The 21,076-nt window shown below is 33.4% G+C and overlaps 1 protein-coding gene across 1 annotated transcript; it reads left to right on the forward strand.

The window, feature by feature from the left end:
- Positions 204–1,663, forward strand: LOC107614329 (anthocyanidin 3-O-glucoside 2''-O-glucosyltransferase-like). Its single transcript, XM_016316543.2, has one exon. The coding sequence runs from the start codon at positions 260–262 to the stop codon at positions 1,640–1,642; it is 1,383 nt and encodes a 460-aa protein (XP_016172029.1). The 5' UTR covers positions 204–259; the 3' UTR covers positions 1,643–1,663.

The following is a 21,076-nucleotide window of genomic DNA, read 5'->3' on the forward strand; positions in this document are numbered from 1 at the left end:
AGTAATATATTTAACAAAATAAAGAAAAAAAAATTAATTTGTTAATTAAAATTTATTAAAAATTAAATTAGACAACATAATTTTTTTTAAAAACATTTGAAAAATTACCCTTTTAATACGAGCAGTCCAACCACCCAAAAAGAAATAGAGCCCTATGAACTGGTGCGCATGTTATCATAGTTTATTGTTTTGGCCTTTGAATAATTAAGTTTAATATAATAACAAATACAACAAATAATCAATTCATTTTTCTGCTGCCATGGATGGAGCTTCTTCTCTGCACATAGTAATGTATCCATGGCTTGCCATGGGGCACCTCACCCCATTTCTTCACCTCTCCAACAAGCTTGCAAACAGAGGCCACAGAATCTCCTTCTTCATACCCAAAAGAACAATATCAAAGCTTCAACATCTAAACCTCCACCCACAACTCATCACCTTCATTCCCATCATTGTTCCTCAATGCCCTGGCCTCCCCCATGAAGCTGAAACCACTTCAGATGTCCCCTTCTCCTCAATCAAACACATCGCTACTGCCATGGACCTCACATACAATGTCATAGAGCTTCTCCTCAAGGATCTAAACCCACAAATCGTTATCTTTGATTTCCAACACTGGCTTCCAAACATTGCAAGAAGTCATGGCATAAAATGTGTCCAATACTTCGTAGTTAACCCTGCAACTATAGCTTACCTTGCATCCCCAGCTAGAATGCGCCAAGGAAGAAACATAACCGAATCAGATCTCAATAACCCACCATCTCCAGATTTCCCTGAAGCTTCAATAATCGATCTTCGTGCCCACGAGCTTCGAAACATGGTTGCATTTAGAAAACGGGAATTCGGAAGCGGTGTTCTCTTCTTTGATAGGCTCAGCACCGGTGCGGATTTATCAGATGCAGTTGCATTCAAAAGTTGCAGAGAAATTGAAGGTCCATACGTGGATTATCTTGAATCCCAATACAAAAAACCCGTTATTCTATCGGGTCCTCTTTTACCTGAACAACCAAACACTGCCTTAGATGAAAAATGGGAATCATGGCTTAGTAAATTTAAATCCGGTTCAGTTATTTACTGTGCACTTGGAACTGAAAGCCCTATGGAGAAAAACCAAGTGCAGGAATTGTTACTTGGACTTGAACTAACAGGTTTTCCGTTCCTTGCGGTAATTAAACCCCCTATGGGATATGATTCCATTGAAGAAGTGTTACCAGAAGGATTCAAAGAAAGGACAAAAGAAAGAAGTGTTGTACACGGAGGATGGGTGCCGCAACAATTGATATTGGGGCACTCTAGTGTTGGATGCTTCATAACACACTGCGGGGCGGGTTCTGTGACGGAGGCACTTGTGAATAAGTGCCAGCTTGTGTTGTTGCCAGGGCCGTACGGAGATCATGTGATAAATGCAAGAATTCTGGGAAGGAAGTTGAGGGTTGGGGTTGAAGTCGAAAAAGGACAAGAAGATGGCTTGTTTAGCAAAGAAAGTGTGTGCAAAGCTGTTAAAACTGTTATGGATGATGAGAATCAAGTTGGAAGAGATGTGAGAGAAAATCATAGCAAAATTAGGAATCTCTTCTTAGCTCCACATTTTGAATCTTCTTGTGTTGATGGTTTCATTCGTCAGCTTCAGGATGTGCTTTAACAGGCTAATGTTTAGCTATTTCATTTTTTTAGTTACTTTTTTCCATTAGTGTTGTTATGCAAAGAGAAACCCGGAGCAACGGTTTAGTTGTTTGGGTGACTTCAAGGTAATGTGGATCCCATCCCATGTGGAACTTCTTCAGTAGTAAATGTTCTCATGATCGTTTTCCTTTTGTATATTGAGGTTTGACATCATACAAATATCATATAAAAATTTTTATTCTCTTGATAAGTAAGTGATATACATCTCTTTATTACTTATTCTTTTTATCACCTATCATTTTGCTGCATGTTTGAAGTCATTAATTTTCTTTCCAAAATCAATTTCAGTTTTTTCTAATTCAAATCACTAACATCTCTCAATCACATTATTATCCATTAAAATGCAATAATTCTTTACAAAAATTATAGAAGTTAAATTAAAAATTTTTAACAACTTCTACTATATAATTTATATTTTACATATAGACTATTAAAAAATAAAATATAAAATATAAACAAAAATTAAAAAATAAATTTTAAAAAATAATTATGAACTCGTCATATTAAAATCAATAAATAAGCATACATACGAATATTAAATAAAAATATTAAAATAATTAAAATTATGACCTATTAGTACACATATGAGATAATTTGAAGAATACAATAAGACGTATAGTTTAAAATTTAATAATATTGATTATAAAAATTTATTAATTATAGATATCATATGTATGAAATTATGAAAATTATGAGTACAAAATTATGAATGTTATTAATATGAAATTATGGGTGTTACATGTATGAATTTATGGATGTTATGAGTAAATTTATGAATTGAATAAATTAATTTAAGAATTTGACGTTTTTTAAATTCAATTATGATAAAATTTAAAAATAAATATGTTAATTTTATAGTTACTTAAGCAATAACTAAAAAATGATATGTGTATGGATGTAATATCTAATAAACATAAATTTAATTTTTAGATGTTAGTTGTATATAATTATGGATGTTATGTATATAAACGTATGAATGTTATGTGTATGAACTTAGTTAGTACAATATAATTATAAATGCACATAAAAACACACAAAAAAAATTAATCAGTTTATTACCATACCTCATCAAAACTAGTTGAGTTTTTCATATTCTCGAAAATTGATTGACTGACAACAACCTGGTCGAGTGAGTCCATCTGTTGTATGTTCAAATTCTTCAGCACTTTCTACCATAGGTACCGTATTAAGATAGAATTCAAATGACATACTATTTGTAATGACAAATATGATTTCTTGTAAAATTCCTTAACCTATTCTAATTGTGTTTGCAATGGTATTAGAGTTGTGAATTTTGAATGAAAATAATTGAATTAACGGAAACAAAATCATATTAGGGTAGCTTTCAGATTTTGTATCTCTCCATTAAATGATGATAAATGACTTAACAAAAACAGAAAATTAATTACAATAATAATAATAATAATAATAATAATAATAATAATAATAATAATAATAATAATAATAATAAAACAAAAAAGTGTTTATGATAATAATCAATTACAATTATTGAATTTATGTGATATTATCGTATCTCCATTAGGCGAAGGAGCAGAGCAAGAATCAATTACAATGATAAATCATAACCGTTATTAATTATTATTATTATTATTATTAATCTTTATTATATTCTTAATATAAAAATTAAATTATAAAAGAGAATATTAAGTATTGATTACAAGAATGTCTAATAGTAAGGAATATGATATTATAATTAATATCATTAATAAATGGAGTTGATAAGAATATGATAAGTGAAATGATAAGAGAGTGGGCTAAAAAATAAAACTGTTATTAAATGATGTAAATGAAGTATATTATAGAAAATTTTAGCTAATTATGGCTAAAACTTTTTGGTTACCCAACTTTTTCCTTATATAAATTTCAGGCTCAATAATCATAAAAAACCTCTAACTCACATCAAACTGTAACTTTTTTTTACAGCAGTCTCCCAATTTACAAATGCCCACTCATTTTTTTCTGACGCGCTATTACATCATCGCTAACTCTTCTTTTCTGTTGCGCCGTCATCTTCACCGTCAGAGATGCACGTCAACATCGCCTTGTGTCGTTCCCGTCGTGCAGCCATTGTTGCTGTGCCGGACCTTAGCACCGCCACCCTTCATCTAGTCCATATCACCATTTTCCTGAGCTACTGCCCTTCCCATCTGCAGCGCCACCAACTGCATCCCTACCATCGATGGTGCCACCATCGTCGGCCCTTGGAAGGAACCCATCTAGCGTTGTCGCACCGTGAGCCCTAAGCCGTCCCCGACACTTCTGATAATGGTAAGCAAATCATCTGCATGAAAAATAAACATCCGAAACGGTCCTGGGGTCGTGAACCACAACGAAGGCAGGAATACAAGATCGTGAAACAACTACGGTTATGGCTGCACAGAGTGCGGAAGACAACGACACTCTTGGAAGGAGAGGCACCTCGCTACAAAGCTGCCTCCAATGATGACATCGAATTATGGATGTGGACCGGAGAGATTCTGTGTAAGTTGCGCAGCGAACGTCAGAAATTCTGTTACAGTAAAATTGGGAGTAACCGTACATATATATACTGCGAATGTGAATGTATTTATGAATGTTAATCTTAAATTTTTAAACTATAAAATCTGATAAAAATTAATTAATTTTGAATTTGTTAAAATTTAAAATTAATTTAATTTTTTTAATTCGTTGTTTATGTTATTTATTATATATATTGTTCACCTATATTTTTTATTTACATATAAATTTATAAATTTATTTCGGTACTTAGTCTAAACGAGAGACCAATTCAACTACTTAACAGATCTTGAATATCATGCAAAAGAGATTTTGAAGAGAGTAAATCAAAGCAATTATGATGCAAAATTCAAGTGGTACTTCTCTTATTAGATTCTGACTTGTTTTATAAAGTTAATTAATTCCAATAAAAACATAAAGTCGTTAACTTGAAAATTAATTTTATAAAATAAATCAAAATCTAATAAAAAAGGTACATAACTTTTTATGCTCAATACATTTTCAAAAATTATTTACTCATTTAGACATGGAAGCATATTTGCAAGCATCAATTTCAATTTGTGTGAAAAAGATCACGAGGTCCCGAAAAATTCATCCTAGTTAATTCTAGAAATTTTTGTATAACTACATGAATTCATTTAATAAAAGTTTTGTGAAAGTTTATTAAACTTAAAAAAAAAATTGTTTCATTAAGATGATAGATCAATTTGTTTGCAACTTTGCATAATATACAACTATATTTTGGGAATTTTGAAGGCAAAATAAAAATAATTAAGTGAATAATTCTCGCATAGATATTATTTATAAATATTAGAATAATAATTGTTTGAGTGAACACCTAATCCGATTTCTGTCCTTTATTTCAAAGGATATTGTGACAATTGTAAAACAAAAATGACAAATTAGCTCCTGTCCCATATTTTCGTGAGACTGATGCGTGAGCATCTTTTTTATCTTTTCCTAGTGAATTTGTATTTAATTTGTTGAGTTTAATCAAGAATTAATTATCTTTTAGACACTATGGATGTTACTTTGAGTCGTGTGAAATTCTGTTTACTGTAGGTAACATTTGGCTGGATTTAATGGAGTTTCCGCAAAAAAAGAGAAGAAGGCGAATGATTCTGTCAACCCTGACCTATCTGCACTCAAACCTAAATATCTTGAGCTACAGAGGTCCAATGAACATGATTTCAATGGCGTTGGAAAGCTAACTTCCAGAGCTTTCCAACGATGTATAATAGTTTATACTTCTTTTCCACCAGCGCAGCCAAGATTGCGCCTAACTTGAGATTTCTCAAGTTAGGGACAAGGATGAAAGAAGAACACCCAAGAAGCTCTGCCTAGGCTGCGCCTAACTTGAGATTTCTCAAGTTAGGCGCAATGCTCAACAACAACATGCAAGAGAAGTTACTCCTTTCAAGTTAGGCGCATGATATATCCAAGTAAGGCGCAGCTCCGTGCCAAGTTAGGCGTGCCTTCCTACGAAGCAAGTGGTCCCCATTCATCAATTGAAGACGCGCGGATTGCTTTATTTAATTCTGATTTAAACTTTATTTTTTTATTTTAAAATAGAAAAAGATATTATTTAGTTTTAAAAATTATAATTTAAAATTAATTAGGATCAGATATAAAAGGGAAAAGAAACTTATCTTCTGGAGATTATTCCACCTCATTCTATAAATTACAGTTTACCTGAATCCTAGTTTTTCTCTCTGAACCATGAGCAACTAAACCTCCACTGTTAAGGTTAGGAGCTCTGTCTATTGTATGGATTGATTCTATTGTTTTTTCTATCTTAATTCATGCACTGATTTATATTTCAAGAATTATTTTCGTTCTTTATCTTATGAATTTGGGTGGAACGGAAGTATGACGCTCTTTCTAATTGAGTTCTTGTATAACTTGGAAAAGCTCTTTACTTGAATAACAGCTTGAAAACATATTCTCCTAAATTTCTAATTATCTGGATTTAACGGAATACGTGACATATAATCCTCTTATATTTGGGTAATTAGGATTTCTGTGGCATATAATTAGAATTAAACTTCACCCTCTAATTGAAATTAATTGACCAAAGAATTGGCGGTTGATGAGAGTTAGAGGAGACTAAAAAGGTCTAAGGAATTAGGGTTTAGTCACATGTAGTTTGCCATGAATTAAGTCTTGCATGATTAAAATAGTTAGTAAGAAAAGTCAATCCGGAAAATAGATAACTCTGAAGCCTTAACTGTTTCTCCATATATTATTCACAACTTGTTTACTGCTTACTTTATTAATTTTCTGAATTTACTGTTTAATGCAATTGAGACCCAAACACTCTTTTCTGTTTGTCTAACAAAGTAATTTAATCAACCATCGTTGCTTAGTCCATCAATTCTCGTGGGATCGACCCTCATTCACTTGAGGTACTACTTGGTACGACCCGGTGCATTTGCCGGTTAGTTTGTGAGTATAAATTCCACACCAAATTTTTGGCGCCGTTGCTAGAGATTGACTATAATTGATAACTATTTGTTGTTTATTAGATAATTTTTCTTTTTTTAATTTACCTAATAATTTCAAAATTTTAGTCTTAATTTTTAATAATAATGTTCGAATTTTAGCATTTATTTTATTCAATATTTTTATCTCTTTACATAGGTTACTTCACTTGGAATTCTCTGCACTCTGACATAGAGAGTTCCATCTTTTCTTGTCTCCTGTCTGTTTATGCGCAGGAACAGAGACAAGGAACCTCTCGTAGACTTTGATCCTAAACCTGAAAGAACTTCAGGTGGCGTTTGCAACAAGCAAGACTTTACAAGACTGCAGAATCCACTATGGATCCTAATAATGCTGCTAATGCCAATATGGCAAATCCGAATGGGAATGAACAACCTAGGAGAGTGCTTGGCTCTTACACTGCTCCTACTACATATCTTTATGGAAAAAGCATTGTGGTGCCTCCTATAGCTGCAAACAACTTTGAGTTGAAGCCACAATTGGTCACCCTGGTGCAACAAAACTGCCAGTATCATGGTCTTCCCCAAGAAGACCCAAATCAATTTATTTCTAATTTTCTGCAGATATGTGATACTGTGAAGACAAATGGAGTGAACCCTGAGGTGTAAAAACTCATGCTCTTCCTGTTTGCTTTGAGGGATAGAGCAAAACTATGGCTAGATTCCCAACCCAAGGAGAGTTTGGATACTTGGGAAAAGATTGTCACTGGATTCCTTACTACATTTTTCCCACCAAAGAAGCTGACTAAGCTTAGGGTGGAGGTTCAGACCTTCAGACAGAAGGATGGTGAGACCCTCTATAAAGCTTGGGAGAGGTACAAGTTGCTGATTAGGCAATGCTCTCCGGACACATGTTCTCTAAATGGACCCAACTAGATATCTTTTATGAAGGCTTGGGTGAAATGTCCAAGATGTGCTTAGATATTTCTGCAGGTGGTTCATTGCACATGAAGAAGACACCGGAGGAAACTACTGAGCTTATTGAATTGGTTGCTAGCAACCAATATTTATATTCATCTAACAGGAATCCTGTGAACTTTGAGACCCCTCAAAAGAAAGGCGTTATGGAAGTAGAAGCTCTTGATGCTATCCTTGCTCAGAATAAAATTTTGAGTCAGCAGATGAGTTTAATTTCTCAACAATTGAGTAGGATGCAGGTTTTAGCTGTCAACACTCAGAATGCACCTCAAGAGGTCCCTTATGACATGACAGATAATTTTATGCAAAATGAGAATTATAATTATACTCAATTTTCTTCTGAACAGGTCAATTATATGGGGAATGCTCCTAGAAACCCCAATAATGGTCCATACTCTAAGACCTATAATCAGGGGTGGAGAAACCACCCAAAATTTGGGTGGAGAGAGCAACCTCAGGGATCACAAAATTCTAACAATAATTCTCAGGGCGGTTTTCAGCAGAATAATCATAATAACTGCCAGTTTCAGTTTCATCATCAAGAACCACCTCCACACCCAAATTTTGGGTGGAGAGAGCAACCTCAGGGATCACAGAATTTTAACAATAATTCTCAGGGCGGTGTTCAGCAGAATAATCATAATAACCACCAGTTTCAGTCTCATCATCAACCACTACCTCAGCAGGCAAATTCTCAGCCCCAGAAGAACACTGATATGGAAGCAGTAATGAATCATTTTATGCAGAAAACTAGAGCTTTTCTCAGAAACTTGGAGGTACAGGTAGGCCAGTTGAGCAAGCAAATACCTGAGATGCCTCGCTTTGCGTTTCCTGGTGATATAGTGGTGAATCCAAGAGAGGAATGCAAGGCTATCACCTTGATAAGTGAACATGTGGCAAGTATAGAAGCACAAGTTCATGAGGAGCCAGTTGAAAAATAAGCTCCAGAGGAGAAAAAGGAAGAAGTAGAGCACGTCCCTCCAAAGCGTGCAGACAACCCATTCCCAGATTCTCTTGACACTTATCCTACATTGTCAAAGGCTCATGAGTACAAGCCTAAAATGCCATTTCCTAAGAGACTTCAAAAGGAGACCAAGGACAAGCAGTTTTCGAAGTTCTTGAAAGTCTTCAGAAAGTTGCAAATCAATATTCTTTTTGCTGAGGTTTTGGAGCAAATGCCTTTCTATGTCAAATTCATGAAGGAGTTGTTGTCAAAGAAGAAGCCTTTAAAGGGAGATGAGACAGTGGTCCTGACTAAGGAATGTAGTGCCATAATTCAGAATAACTTGCCAAAGAAGATGTCAGATCCAAGGAGCTTTCAAATTTTATGTACCATTGGGAGCACTACTTTTGAGAAAGCCCTATGTGATCTGGGGGCAAGCATAAATTTAATTCCCTTGTCTGTGATGAAGTAGTTGCAAATCCAAGAGGCATAATCCACAAGGATAGCATTACAGATGGCAGACAAATCTATAAAGCCTGCATACGGATTAGTGGATAATATCTTGGTCAAAGTGTGTAAGTTCTTCCTCCCAGCAGATTTTGTGATTCTTGACACAGGAGAGGATGAGAATGCCTCTATAATTCTAGGAAGACCCTTCCTAGCCACTGGGAGAGCTCTAATTGATGTAGAAGTGGGTGAATTAGTGCTTAGAGTGCATGATGAGCAACTAGTCTTTCACGTCTTCAAAGATATACATTCAGTAGGTGAAGAAGAGAGGTGCATGCAAATTGAGCTTATTAATCCAAACCTTCAAGAACCTCTTGATGTTGCACAGCAGAATCTGCAGCTCAAACCTCCTTTGGTGACAATCAATAAAATTCTTCCTAACATCAAACCTAAGTTTGGTGTCAGGAATGCATCATCCACCAAGGAGGAGGGTCCTAAAAAGAAAGTACCCAGAGGATGGAGAAACAAAAAGATCCCCACTGAAGGTTTCTCCCCAAGAATGAAGGTGGTGTTGACTAGCAATCCAGTGTTGACTTATACAGTAAATCGAATCCTCTCTTTGGAGCATATTGAGCTACTTTATGGAGACACAGAAAAGAAGTTCAAAGTGAGGGGTGAAGAGCTGAGCCCCTATGATCCTCCTCCCTAGAGGAGCTGACCGTCAAGCTAGTCACGATAAAGAAGCGCTTGTCGGGAGGCAACCCGATGTTTTTGTATCCTTTAGTTTGATTTCTGTTGGTTTGATTTTGTTATTTATTTAGTTTTAGTTGAGTTTTTACTATTTTTCCTTTGTTTTATGTGTATTTGGATCATGTAGAGTCATTGAAATAGAAACAGGTTCCTGAATACAGAGTTTCAGACACCCGGGAGGATATTGATTCAGATTTGGGTGACGCCTAACTTGAAAATCTCAAGTTAGGTGCCACATGACGCGTACAATGGAGATTATTCTCTGCCTGGTCCGCGCCTAACTTGAGAATTCTCAAGTTAGGCACAAGGGTGAAGGCCAAGGATTCCTGGAGGCTCGGGAGACTCCAAGTAAGGCGCAGTGCAAGCCCAAGTTAGGCACAGGACAGCCCCCTCCTTTCAAGGAGGCGAATTATCTTCACGGAGGAGCACAACCTGAAGAATGAGACGGCCACTAGGATAACTGAGGTGGTTGAGTTCCTTTCGTTCTATATTTTTTCCAGTTCTTATTATGTTATATTCCTGTTTTCTGCTATTTTACTTGGTTTCTGCATGATCCTTTATTATTTAAGTTCCTAGGTTTTAGTTTAAGTCTGTTATTTTTAAAAATTTCTGTTATTTGCTTTAATTCTGGAAAGTGTCTCATGTATTACTCACTGAGCTTGAAATAAAAAAGAATGAAGAAAAAGAGAATGTAATGTGTGAGAAATTGAGTTTATTCTTAATAGTAGTCTCATTTATCCAAATGTGGTGGTATTTTCTGTGACTCTAAATACATGACATGAACAGTGCATATTTGAATTTGAATCAAAAGATGTTGATGTATAAGGAACAGGAATTTAGAAAACTATTATGAATTCTCTGCAATAAGTGAAAGTTTAATCCTTGAAGCAGAAGAAACAGCAAAAGAAAAATAAAAGCAAGGTCCAAGACTCTAAGCATCAATGACTAGGGAGGTTAGACATGATTAAAAGCTCAAAGATTTGTTTTCCTGGTCATATGCTTGTGGTGTGATTGTGTCAAGTAATGCTTGAGACAGAACACTAAGAGTCGAGATCAAATGCATTTGACAAGAGTATGTGACAAACCCCATTTGTAGGGTTTATCTTATGCTTGATTTAGGGGATTTTATAACCTTTTACCCACATTTATTCAATGAAATAGCATGGTTTTGTATATTCTCCTTTAATTGTGCTTAAGAGTGAAAACATGCTTTTTAGGTCTTAAAATAGCTAAATCTAATTCACCTTGATTCCATTAGATGCCTTGATATGTTTGTTAAGTGATTTAAGGTTTAGGAGGCAAAGATTGGATCAAGGGAATGAAGAAAGGAAGCATGAAAAGTTGGAGAACTCATGAAGAAATGAAAGAATCGAAAAGCTGTCAAGCCGACCTCTTTGCACTTAAACGACCATAACTTGAGCTACAGAGGTCCAAATGATGCGGTTCCAGTTGGGTTGGAAAGCTAACATCCGGGGCTTCGAAACGATATAAGATTTGCCATAGTTGCATCGCGCATAGGGGCGCGCACGCGCACGGTACGCGGACGCGCCGATGGTGGCACATGACCCACTTAATGCAACACGTGGCCAGCGATTTTAGAAGCCTTGTGGGCCCAATCCAACTCATTTCTGATGCTATTTAAGCCAAGAATTGAAGAGGAATCAATATACTTTTAATCATTAGTCATAGTTTAGTTTTAGAAGTAGTTAGAGTTAGAGAGAGAAGCTCTCTCTTCTCTCTAGAATTAGGATTAGGATTAGGTTTAGTTCTTAGATCTAGGTTTTAATCTTTGCTTTTCTCCACTTCTATCTCTCAATTCTTTGTTGCTACATTCAATCTCCTTCTATTCCCTTGTTGTAATTTTCTTTATGTTGTTCTTATATTTTGTTGTAGATCTAGTATTGTTCCTTCTACTTTTCTTCCAATTCAATAAGAGGTAATTCATAATAATTGTTCTTCTTTGCTTTTCTATTGTTGATCTCTTGTTTTTGTAGTTGTAGATTCCTTTAATTCTTGCATTTAATAATGTTTACTCCTCTTGCACTTTATGTGTTTGTTGAAATGTCTCTTTTAGTTTTAGTGTAGATTTTGTTCCTCTTGGCCTAGGTAGAGTAATTAGTGACGCTTGAGTTATCTAATTCCTTTGTTGATTGATAATTGAAGAGATTGCTAATTAGTTTGGAGTGCACTAAATCTAGTCTTTCCTTGGGAGTTGGTTAGGACTTGTGGCTCAAGTTAATTCATCCACTTGACTTTCCTTTAATTAGTAAGGGTTAACTAAGTGGTAGCAATGAACAATTCTCATCACAATTGAAAAGGATAACTAGGATAGGACTTCTAGTTCTCACACCTTTCCAAGAGCCTTTTATAGTTTTTAGTTTATTTTCATTGCCATTTACTTTTCATGCTCCTTATCCAAAACCCCAAAATAACTCATAACCAATAACAAGACATTTCATTGTAAGTCCTAGGGAGAACGACCCGAGGTCCAATACTTCGGTTTATAAATTTTAGGGGTTTGTACTAGTGACAAACAACTTTTTGTATGAAAGGATTATTGCTTGGTTTAGAAACTATACTTTACAACGAAGATTCATTTGTGAAATTCTAAACCGTCAACAATCCAATCGTCAGTATGCCAAAGGCTTTGAGCACCACTGTCTGGGAGTAACTGAAAGAAAAATCAGAACTTAAAGAGAGTTCCTCAGTTAAGTGCTTGTGGTGTTTTTGTGTCAAGTGAAGCTTGAGACAAAACATTTAAAGTCACGGCTAGGCTCAAGGTGCAAAGCACCAAAGAAAAGAAAATCAAAGGAAATTTACTGTGTTCAAGGATTAAATTGAAGTACAAAAGATTAGAGAATTCAAAATATTATCTGGATTCTAATTCCGAATGACAGTGACATTCTTCTGATTCAAAGGAGGGTGAGATGCCAAAACTATTCAGGATTGCAGTTGTAAACCCCACTATAAGAAGAGACATGAGCTTAATCAAACTCTCATTCTCATGCAAATTCACATCCTAAGCCTATATTAGTTTGGTTGCTTGAGGATAAGCAACAATTCAAGTTTGGTGTTGTGATGCGTGAGCATCTTTCCTATCTTTTCCTAGTGAATTTGCATTTAATTTATTGAGTTTAATCAAGAATTAATTATCTTTTAGCCACTATGGATGTTACTTTGAGTCGTGTGAAATTCTGTTTACTTTAGATAGCATTTGGCTGGATTTGATGGAGTTTCCGCAGAAAAAGAGAAGGCGAATGATGCTGTCAACCCTGACCTCTCTGCACTCAAACCTAAATATCTCGAGCTACAGAGGTCCAATGAACATGATTTTAGTGGTGTTGGAAAGCTAACTTTCAGAGCTTTCCAACAATGTATAATATTTCATACTTCTTCTCCACCAGCGCAGCCAAGGTTGCGCCTAACTTGAGAAATCTTGAGATTTCTCAAGTTAGGCGCAAGGATGAAAGAAGAACGCCTAAGAAGCTCTTCCTAGGCTGCGCCTAACTTGAGATTTCTCAAGTTAGGCGCAATGCTCAACAACAACATGCAAGAGAAGTTACTCCTTTCAAGTTAGACGCATGATATATCCAAGTAAGGCGCAGCTCCATGCCAAGTTAGGCGTGCCTTCCTACGAAGCAAGTGGTCCACATTCATCAATTGAAGACGCACGAATTGCTTTAATTAATTCTGATTTAAACATTATTTTTTATTTTAAAATAGGAAAAGATATTATTTAGTTTTAAAAATAAAAATAATTAAGTGAATAATTCTCGCATAGATATTATTTATAAATATTAGAATAATAATTTTTTGAGTGAACACCTAATCCGATTTCTGTCCTTTATTTCAAAGGACATTGTGACAATTGTAAAACAAAAATGACAAATTAGCTCCTGTCCCATATTTCCGTGAGACTGATGCGTGAGCATCTTTCTTATCTTTTCCTAGTGAATTTGCATTTAATTTGTTGAGTTTAATCAAGAATTAATTATCTTTTAGACACTATAGATGTTACTTTGAGTCGTGTGAAATTCTGTTTACTTTAGGTAGCATTTGGCTGGATTTGATGGAGTTTCCGCAGAAAAAGAGAAGAAGGTGAATGATTCTGTCAACCCTGACCTCTCTGCACTCAAACCTAAATATCTTGAGCTAAAGAAGTCCAATGAACGTGATTCCAATAGCGTTGGAAAGCTAACTTCCAGAGCTTTCCAATGATGTATAATAGTTTATACTTCTTTTCCACCAGCGCAGCCAAGGTTGCGCCTAACTTGAGATTTCTCAAGTTAGGGGCAAGGATGAAAGAAGAATGCCCAAGAAGCTCTGCCTAGGCTGCGCCTAACTTGAGATTTCTCAAGTTAGGCGCAATGCTCAACAACAACACGCAAGAGAAGTTACTCCTTTCAAGTTAGGCGCATGATATATCCAAGTAAGGCGCAGCTCCGTGCCAAGTTAGGCGTGCCTTCCTACGAAGCAAGTGGTCCCCATTCATTAATTGAAGACGCGCGGATTGCTTTAATTAATTCTGATTTAAACTTTATTTTTTTATTTTAAAATAGAAAAGATATTATTTAGTTTTAAAAATTATAATTTAAAATTAATTAGGATTAGATATAAAAGGGAAAAGAAACTTCTCTTCTGGGGATTATTCCACCTCATTCTGTAAATTACAGTTTACCTGAATCCTAGTTTTTCTCTCTGAACCATGAGCAACTAAACCTCCACTATTAAGGTTAGGAGCTCTGTCTATTGTATAGATTGATTCTATTATTTTTTCTATTTTAATTCATGCACTGATTTATATTTCAAGAATTATTTTCGTTCTTTATCTTATGAATTTGAGTGGAACGGAAGTATGACCCTCTTTCTAATTGATTTCTTGTATAACTTAGAAAAGCTCTTTACTTGAATAACATCTTGAAAACATATTCTCCTAAATTTCTAATTATCTGGATTTAACGGGATACGTGACATATAGTCCTCTTATATTTGGGTAATTAGGATTTCTGTGGCATATAACTAGAATTAAACTTCACCCTCTAATTGGAATTAATTGACCAAGGAATTGGCGGTTGATGCGAGTTAGAGGAGACTAAAAAGGTCTAAGAAATTAGGGTTTAGTCACATGTAGTTTGCCATGAATTAAGTCTTGCATGATTAAAATAGTTAGTAAGAAAAGTCAATCCGTAAAATAGATAACTCTGAAGTCTTAACTGTTTCTCCATATATTATTCACAACTTGTATATTGCTTACTTTATTAATTTTCTGAATTTACTGTTTAATGCAATTGAGACCCAAACGCTCTTTTCTGTTTGTCTAACTAAGTAATTTAATCAACCATTGTTGCTTAGTCCATCAATCCTCGTGGGATCGACCCTCATTCACTTGAGGTACTACTTGGTACGACCTGGTGCACTTCCGGTTAGTTTGTGGTTATAAATTCCGCACCAAAGACGTCGTGGTCTTTCCATCATCTCCTCTAACCAAAACAAACAAAAATAACTTATGTGTCAGTTAACATTGATAATGTGGAGGTTAAGACTTTATTAAGTTCCATGTTGGCCACTAAAAAATGGATAAGAGCCAATCTATCCCACTTTAGAAAGCAAAAACGGCGTCATTTAAAATAATGAGATGTTGCATTTCGATTGAATAAGAGAACGTCACATTGAGATTTCCATATAAGCTCCTATGTTGCTCACATAATTACAAGAAAATTCTAGTAGAGCAAAAGTCATCCTTTTGTAGTGCTCGTTGACCTCTCAAAGTTGGAGCGATGTGCTGACAATATTGCTAACAAAGTTGCTGACTGACCTCCACATATTATTGTTAAGGTGGTTGGATAGTACGGTTGACGAAACTTGGTTGAAGCTTGGATGGAGATTGCACCGCGTTTGCAACGTGCCAAGTTAGTGTGGTTTTCCCCTTTCTTTTTCAAAAGTGTGTTGTCATTTTCAATAATTCTAACATGCTTTGCTATGTACATTGTGTGTATGGTCTAAGAAGAAGAGAAATAATAAACAATGTGATTTTGGGATAATAAATATCTAAAAATCTAGGTATTGTTGTATTTTTTGATACTGTAAATAGTTATTTAATATTGGAATGCACATATTGTGAGAAGAAAGACAGATTCCACAATTTTTTACGAATAAAAAAAACTTGGATTTCTAATTTAGAATTGATATTGAAATAGAGTCAAATTAAATTGGTATGCTAGTTGTTAATTTAATGTATGTATTATATTATATTGCAGATGTTTGAATATCTTATTGTTCCCATATTTCATCACGGAAAAAAGTTTGTGAGAGACAGTGAGAAACATATGAGTTATGAACATGGTAAAGTGAAGAAGTCCTCACCAATAGATGTGAATTATGTGATTTTTTTTATTTAGTTATTTTATTTAAAGAGTTGGGATATGTCTGAATATCTTGTTGTTCCCGTGTTTCATCATGAGAAAAAGTTTGTGAAAGACAGTGAAGGATATATGAGTTATGTATATGGTAAAGTGAAGAGGTTTCCACCAATAGATATGGATTATATGAATTTTTTTTAATTTGGTTGTTTTATTTAAGGAGTTGGAATATGTTGAGTATAAGAAAATGTATTGGTATGATATATTGACCCCTGATATAGAGTCTGGGCTTCATTCCATTAAGAATTTGGTTTGGCATACTTTTTTGGGTACGCAGTCCCATTAACTCCAAGATGATGGAAACCTTAATTGTTCTTATTCCTAAGGTAGAAGTGCCATCTTCGATAAATGATTTTAGGTCTATTAGTCTTTATAATATGGTGTATAAATTATCATAAAAGTTTTTGTTAATGGACTTTGTCCTTTTCTTGTTGATATTGTTGGCCCGTTTCAAGGTGATTTTATTCCAGGGAGAGGATCTCCAGATAATATCATTATTGCACAAGTCCTTCATTTCATGAAGCATACTAAGTGAAAGAAATGCACTCTAACTTTTAAAATAGATCTTGAAAAGGCTTATGATAAGGTGGATTAGAAATTCTTTGAACAAACTCTTTAGTGTTTTTGGTTCCCTAACTCTATTATTAGACTGATTATGAATTGTGTATCATCTTTTTTTTTTGTCTATTTTTTGGAATGACAGCAAATTGGATAGTTTCTCTCCAAGGCGCGGTCTCAGACAAAGTGACCCAATGTCACCTTATCTTTTTGTTTTGTATATGGAGCGACTAGCATGTTATATCAATCACCAAGTGGATAAGAATAGTTGGGAGCTGATTGCTGTGCCCAAAGGAGATGTTAAAATTTCTCACTTAATGTTTGCTGATGAGTTGTTATTTTTTTTTTTTTTTTTTAAGTTTGGACTAAGTTTTGCAAGGTCTCATGTATGAAAATTAATGTTGATAAATCTAAAGCGCTTTGCTAAAAAAAATTTCTGTTAGATGGAAATATATCTTTACGGGAGTTTCTTCCATTATGTTTGTTCATGACTTAGACAAGTATTCGGGAGTTAATCTTAGTCATTCACAGGTGACTCAAGCATTTTTTCATCACGTCTTTGACAAAATTCGTGAAAGAATAGCCAATTGGAAGGGTAGGATGCTTAACAGGGCAGGAAGACTCTGTCTTATTAATTCGGTGTTTGCGTCTATACTCTCATACCGCATGCAGATCTCTCTTTTTTTCAAAACAATAACTGATAAAATTTCTTCCATGATGAAGAATTTTCTCTAGAAAAGTCAAGCAGATAGCAAGGACTTAAATCTTACTAGCCGGAAGGTTTTGGCTACTCCCAAAAAATATGGAGGACTGGACACAAGAGGCACATCTTGTGCTAACATCTCCTTGACGGAAAAACTATTGTGGCAATTTATTAAATAACCTGATAAAGTCTGGGTCATAATGTTGACAATGAAGTACATCTCTTCTCACAGAAATCAGTGTAGTTTTAATTATGTTAAAGGCTCCCATATTTGGAAGGATTTATGCAAAGTCTTTGACTATTTGAAATAGGTTTTGATTAGTACATCTCTTACTCGAACCTTTGCATTTCAGATTTATGGTTTAATGAAAATTGAAATTTTGATGGTATTTATTCTCTATTAAATCAGAATTTGAAAGCTAGCATCCTCTCTTATAATCCAACGACTCAATCTGGCTTAGAAGCAGGTTGGTTTTAGTTTAGGGCAGAATCTAAGATGTACAGTGCTAGTAGTGGTTATTTGTGGTTGATTAAAAGGAGGTTTGATCGGCAAGATTAGGAAAATTGGTTGTGACTTTGACGTTAGTAGGTTCCTGAAAAGCATAAGTTATTGACTTGGCTCTGTTTCAGGAATGTTCTTCCTACGACTGCGTATAGGTACAAGAGAAGTATGGCGAATTCTAATCTTTATCCACGGGTGCCTTGCCTTCCCAAAAAATGTCTTACATTGTGTTAGAGATCGTGTGAAAGTTCAAATTGTTTGGCAAAATCTACAAATTGATCTTCAGCCTCAACATATGTATTCTAGGTTCTTGGAAAATAGTAAGAAGCAAGCTTTCAAATTTTTTGCGGGTCTTTGGTGAATTTGGCGAGTAAGGAATAATGATATTTTCAATCTAGATATACGATGGTCACCAAATAAAATCATAGGTCTAGCTCTAACTTCATCACAGGAACTTAGGTCTTTTTTTTAGATGAATCGTATTTCTTTATCCCCTTCTATTATAGTTTGATATTACATTCTCATTGTACATATAAGACTAATTGTGATGCTAGTTTTTGTAGTGGTGTAGACAAAATTGGCTTTGCTTGTGTGAGTAGGGATTAGAGTGGTAATTAACAACGAGACTGCATGAGAGTTTTAACTAGTAATAATGTTCTTTATAGAGAATTATTTGTCATTTGAAAAGGTTTTGTTCTCGCTTAGAATGATGGTCATAGAGATATCATATGTAAAACTGATTGTGTGAAAGCTTACACTCTTAATAAAAAAAAAAGTGTGGAGTTCTGAACACTTCTTGATTCAAAAAATTTACGATATCATACATTAGAGTTGAAAGACAAATTTGAGACTAATTCAAAAAGAGACAAATAAGATGACAGACATCATAGCAAAACACCTTGAGAAAAATTCAAAGAGTACATGATTAGAAACCTTTCTACTACTAACTATTCTTAGGCTTTAATTCTTTCTTTCTTTTTTTTGTTCTTCTCAAGACACCAAAAAAAATCTCAACATCAATAAATTTAAATCTTTTTTCTCAACATAACCGCATCTTAAGAATATAGCGTCGCAGCAGAGGTCTAATACGGATGGCATACTTATATGTCTCTTGTAATGTTTAGAATTGGGGGTTGTCCAATCCACTTGACAAAAAAAAAGAATATAGCTTCAAACTCAATCTTTTTTCCACGTGAATAGTCTGTAAAGAGAGAATTTGATAACTGAATAAGATATAGAAAAGAAAGATGTTTACGTATGTTATTGTACTTGCTTAGAATATGATATTTCAACTTTTATAATCATCTAGATTTATATTAAATAATACATGTGATCAAGATTTATTGAATAAAAATACGGTGTACATTAATCATAGAAAGTCCACAAAAAATCTGCAACGGATTCTTCTCTTTTTCAGTTTGAAATGGATGAAAATGTCTAATTTACCCAACTTAAATTGTTGCATCGTATACAATGACATCTGTCAACTATCAAGCCATGTTTTCTCTCACAACAAATAAAAGCTTTTTTTTTCCGGTCCTCAGCTGAACTTAGTTCATAGTGGGATGATTTTGCTTTTAATTGAGTGAAGGGATAATTAATTTCTAAATATTTTAATTTTACGTTAATTATTTTTTTAAAAATATTAATTTAGTTTTTTAGGATCATAAATAATAGACACATTGTATTCTTCTATTAATTCATTAATTAAAATTTAATGATAATATTTATATATACTGTTAATTATTTTTATATGTTTATCTATGAAAGATATAGTCAATGTTGATAATAATTTTGGAGCGAAATTTTATTTATTTTAATAAAATTTATGATAAATAGACATGAGTTGATAAAAAAAATATAAAAACTCAAAAAATAATAAATATTTCACTGTTCAAAATTACATCGTTTTTATGTTCATGTCATAGTAACGAGACATACACTGTAAATGACGAAATACATAGAGAATTCTATTTTATTTTGTATTATTCATTGACAAAATGACATATATATCCACCATTTGTTATCTTAGGGGACCTAATTAGTATTTTTTTTTCTTTAAAAACTAATTAGTTCAAGGTTAACATTTTGGAGAATCTAATTGTCACTATATTCTTTTTAATTTTTAATTATTTTTAAATTAACCTTTTAAATGCATGTGTTATAATGGATTTTATGAGATTGAAAGCTTATTAAAAAAATACAAAATAATGTTAAAATTCTTAATTTTGGTTTATTTTTTATTTTATCTAAATTTATTTAATTTGTGTAAAATTTTAAAATTTATTATTTTATATATAATGTTCATATTTCATTGACAAAATAACGAAATATATATATATATATATTTAAAATTTGAGTCATATTTTGCAACTTTATGTATGAAAAAGGTAAATAATTTACTTAAATATTTCATTTCTATATACCTGAAATATCACAAACTGAATCAAACTAAATAAAATCGAAAGAAAGAAAAAATCATTTCGGTTCTCATTACAAAAAATTGCATTCATGTGTTAAATGTGTTTTTTTATTTTTTATTTTCAACTGAGTCATTTCTTAAACATTACATCAAATAGCTTAAATTGATTATTTTATCTTTTAAGATTAAATTAATTGAGTCATCCATTTTATCTTACAAATCTCGGCCCTTTCTTATAACTTTTATTTATTATTAAAACCTTTTCATAAGCTTATTAAAACTATTTCCAATATATCATGTGTTTAATACATGTTTTTTATTTTCATTTTTAGGATATCTATTTTTCTTTTTACGAATAACAGATCTATCTTAATTAAAGTGTGTATTTAAGATTAATAATTAAGAAATATTCTTTCTATATAGAATTTGTTGATTTATTAATTTCTTTTATGTATTATAATTTATATATATGTGTATACACGCGTGTGTGTAAATAAAGATTATAGAAAATAAAGTTGTTAAACTCTCAAGTTAATTCTTAAATACTTACTTACAAATTTATGAATTTATATAAATAAAACAAGTAAACTTAATTTGAATAAACTCGAGTCAGTTCGAGTAATTTTAGTTTTTAACATTACATATTTGTGATTTATTCAAAGATTTCAGATAGAAAAAATATTTAATAAAGTAAGATGAGATTTTATTATTAT

Source organism: Arachis ipaensis, chromosome B08, assembly GCF_000816755.2.
Source record: "Arachis ipaensis cultivar K30076 chromosome B08, Araip1.1, whole genome shotgun sequence".
NCBI classification, from domain to species: Eukaryota; Viridiplantae; Streptophyta; class Magnoliopsida; order Fabales; family Fabaceae; genus Arachis; species Arachis ipaensis.